This window comes from Macrobrachium nipponense, chromosome 1, assembly GCF_015104395.2.
Source record: "Macrobrachium nipponense isolate FS-2020 chromosome 1, ASM1510439v2, whole genome shotgun sequence".
Classification (NCBI taxonomy): domain Eukaryota; kingdom Metazoa; phylum Arthropoda; class Malacostraca; order Decapoda; family Palaemonidae; genus Macrobrachium; species Macrobrachium nipponense.
This window is the reverse complement of record NC_087200.1, coordinates 40,165,116-40,169,451: the sequence shown is the minus strand read 5'-3', so window position 1 is coordinate 40,169,451 and position 4,336 is coordinate 40,165,116. Positions and strand designations below refer to the sequence as shown.

The window sequence follows — 4,336 nt, the reverse complement described above, 5'->3', positions numbered from 1 at the left end:
TAACAACCATTTAACTTCTGCCCCCTGCACATAGCCTAGTACCCTTCCATCATTCTTGTTTACTTCCTAACCTTGTTTACACGTACTACTGAGCTTTCATGCTCTGGACTTTGCTGATGAAGGTAATCTTTTTCTTGTATTGTCGTTGTCATCTTTCAATCTTTAAAACATTTCAGTATTGTGAGCTCTATTGTAACTTTTAATTAGTGTTTTTATTTATGTGTCTTTTCAGCCGGAAAAGATTGGTTATGGGTCATTCCGAAGCGCAGCTAATAAATGATGACCTGACTGTTCCTACACACAAACACACACACACACATACACACACACACACATATATATATATTATATATATATATATATATATATATATATATATATATATATATATATATACATATATATATATATATATATATATATGTATATAGTATATGCAAACATACATAGATTCATCCGTCTTAACTGATAACCATTACTGCATAGATTACTTTTATCGAAAAATGCCCCCCTAAACCTTCCAGTGTTCGAGAACATGCGGTCGAGGCACGAAAACTCGAGCAGTCCAGTGTCTGGATTTCGACCAGCGACCATCCACGAAGTGTTCCATTGCCCAAAAGCCCCCAATTACCAGGACCTGCACGGGACTGCCCTGCGGAGGCACTGGTGGTGTTTCGCCAGGAAGCAGCGGAAGTAGCATTAGTAGCAGCAGTAGCAGTAGCAGTAGCAGCAGCAGCAGCAGCAGCATCGCTAGTAGCACCGGCGGCCTCGGAAGTGTTCTTGGTGCTTACGACATCAGGCAGACGAGTATAACCCCTAATGGTAAGGAAGTGGAGTACTGCATATTCTTTCTCTCTCTCTCTCTCTTTCCGTATATATATATATATAATATATATATATATATATATATATATCTATATATATATATATATATATATATATATATATATATATATACATAATATATATATATAATATATATACTATATCTATATATATATTATATATACTATAATATATATATATATATATATATATATTATATATATATATATATATATATATCAGAGATGCTATAGAGTAGTACACAAAGACACTCTACTCGAATTATTTCCCCTAAGTAAGAGGATGCGTACCACGAAAGCCACCAAGCCGTTGTACTCCAATGCCGTCATCGAGGACGGGACCCACGACACGAGTGCAAAAGGCAAAGCATCCACGATTTTCTCTTTATACTATGAGATCAAGATTTCCTCTTTATACAATGCATTAAGGATTTTCAATTTTACACCAAGCACTCTGGGCTTGATACCTTGCATGAAGGATTACTCTTAACGTCATGCATCCAAGATTTTCTCTTTACACCATGAGTGCTGGGCAACACTACAAACACAATACAGTCATATTTCGTATAAACTGCATTTGTAATAATTTTTAACGGGTATGTTTTATTAAATTCTAAATGTGAGCCACACAAATAAATGTTTGGCTACGTAAGCCACAACCATAATATATCTTCTGAACAGAGTATGAGTATGTAAACAAAAGATGCTATTTGTCAGTCAAGTGAAAAGTAGTGTTCGCATTGGTTGGGAATTTGACGTCATTTTTTAATTTTGATTACAGCCACCATTTGTCTCTACTGGCGCCATGGTATGGCTCATATGGCTAACTTGACTACCTTTGATATATGTATATAGATAGATAGAATAGATAGATAGATAGATAGATATATGTATAACTGAATCACGAAAGTTAGGAACGTGATAAATCCATAAATAAAGACTCGTGGCATATATCTTTATAGATATATATATATATATATATATATATATATATATATATATATATATATATATATATATATATAGTTATAGCACACACACACACACACACACACATATATATATATATATATATATATATATATATATATATATTATATATATAATATGTGTGTGTGTGTGTGTGTGTGTGTAAATATAGTATATAAGTAATCGTTTTCAATTTTCATGATGTATTGAAAGCAAAAAGAAAAAAAAAAATTAACAGAAAACAAAAATACGCTCAATTGAATAATTCCCATAACAGCTATCCTAAGTATTTCCTTGACTCGCAGATTACTGTGCGGATCATTAATTTCGTTTTTTTTTTAATCAATGGTTCCTTTAAGTATCACAAACTTTGCGTATTGCCTCTCCGCTTACATTTAAAAGCTAGAATTTATCTGAGAATTTATCTGAGACATCCCCTCTTTCGAGGAACAACTACGTAAAACTTATCAGTAAAACAAATCATAACGATTTTTTTCCAGAACGATTGCAAATATCCACTTAGCTTCCTTTTTCTGGTTAAGCCTCTATTTTTCTACTTCTTTTGCAATCAGAATTATCAAGAAAGTTTTAACACTGATGAGGTTCCACTTTAGATATATTAAGAGACGAAATCTTCAAGAAAGGACTGAAACATCCCCAAGATAATACTAAGGTTCAATTACACACACACCAAACTGAAGTCCTTAACCTAATATGGCCTGAACAGATATAGGCAAGATCTGTACGTGATAAGTTTGCAACACGTGGCAATCTCCGTTAGTTTCCTTAATCACATGTCTCTTTTTATACATTCATATATATATATATATATATATATATATATTATATATATATATCAATTACGAATAACTTCTCTCTCGTTCTTACAGATGCCGGTTGTGTGGACAGATTCAAGAACTGCGTGTTAGTCCAGCAAGCGCGTTTATGCAGATATTCCTATTATCGGACTGTCTGCTGTGCCTCTTGTTATCTGCAATAATTGCCGATTTACGAAATGCTTTTCAGAGAGGAAACAACTTTCGGGAACTTTACATTCAAAATCGTCACCTGATGATCATTGATTTTTTTCTAGTAATGTTTTTTGAAAGATCACTTTTAGAGGATTTTTGTTTGTTCTTGATAGAAATGAGTTGTTTAGTGTATGTTAGAGAGAGAGAGAGAGAGAGAGAGAGAGAGAGAGAGAGAGAGAGAGAGAGAAGAGGGAAATACATCCCACGTAAAACTAATATAACTATTATGATTATTTATGTGACGTATGCAGACATTCATTTAGTAGAATTAACGCTTGTTCCCATCATTCTAAACTGGTCCTTTGCAAAGGAGGCGTCTACATCAATATTTAGGAAACGATGTTTTATTATTACCTAAGATTCTTTGCTTTCGAACCATTTGATCATGAGCTTTTCAAAAACAAAACTAGGAAAAAGAAAATGTTGATTATATTGGACATCAACCGTAATACAGGAGATTGGTTCCGTAAAGAAAAATTATTTGTTTACGTCACTTTTCTGGTATGTATTTCAATTATATATATATGTGTATATATATATATATATATATATATATATATATATATATATATATATATATATATACACGCACTTCGGCTAGTGTTTTCTCCAGGTAAGTACACATATGTATACATAAGATGCCTAAAACTACAATTTTAGCAAAATCTATATAAAATGCCATCCACAGAAATTTTTGGCCAATTTAGTTGAGGTATTAGTTCTTAAATATAGGAGTTCTATGTACAGCTTTCTTTGCAGTGTTTTTTAAATGAAAATTCTGATATTCGTATGCACTACAAGTGTATGTATATGTTTTGCATTAATGACTAATTTTTTAGTTGGCAGTCGCTGCACAAATGAGAGAGAGGAGAGAGAGAGAGAGAGAGAGAGAGAGAGAGAGAGAGAGAGAGAGAGAGAGAGAGAGAAAGTACATAAATATTTAAGAGAATCTGATAAATGTGACATTTTATACAATTATTTCTTAGCGACAAGTAGCAAATAGTGCTTGTAAGTAGGCGTTCTTCACATTCTTGACATAAGAGGGTGCAAATTCCAAGCGAAAAGAACTACAGTTGTATAATAGCAGGGGGAGGGGGAAGGGGTGAGAATAATTAAAGTGCGATGTTCATTTCTCGCCTTAAATCTCTTGATTTTTTTATTAATAGAATTAATGTATTATGTCTGGGGTTATCTTGAGTATCAATAAATTGTCATAATGTTCTTGTCTTTTGTTTACTTTACCTGATATTATATATATATATATATATATATATATATATATATCAATATATATATATATTATATATATATATATATATTATTTTATCCTTTATATATATATATATATATATATATAATATATATTTATACATGTATTGTTTATACATATGTACGTACACGCAACATATGCAATTATGAACTATGATGTATATATATATAAATATATATATATCTATATATATATATATATATATATATATATATATATAT

The 4,336-nt window shown here is 31.4% G+C and overlaps 1 protein-coding gene across 3 annotated transcripts in view; it reads left to right on the top strand.

The window, feature by feature from the left end:
* LOC135219258 (ADAMTS-like protein 4) overlaps positions 1 to 4,066 on the top strand; it is a 146,238-nt gene extending 142,172 nt beyond the window's left edge. For all 3 annotated transcript variants that reach the window (XM_064255881.1, XM_064255884.1, XM_064255882.1), the window contains exons 11-12: positions 525 to 822; positions 2,705 to 4,066. In XM_064255881.1, coding sequence (XP_064111951.1) covers positions 525 to 822; positions 2,705 to 2,814 — 408 coding nt within the window. In that variant the 3' untranslated portion in view covers positions 2,815 to 4,066. The remainder of the gene's footprint in view (positions 1 to 524; positions 823 to 2,704) is intronic.
* The last annotated feature ends 270 nt before the right edge of the window (positions 4,067 to 4,336 follow it).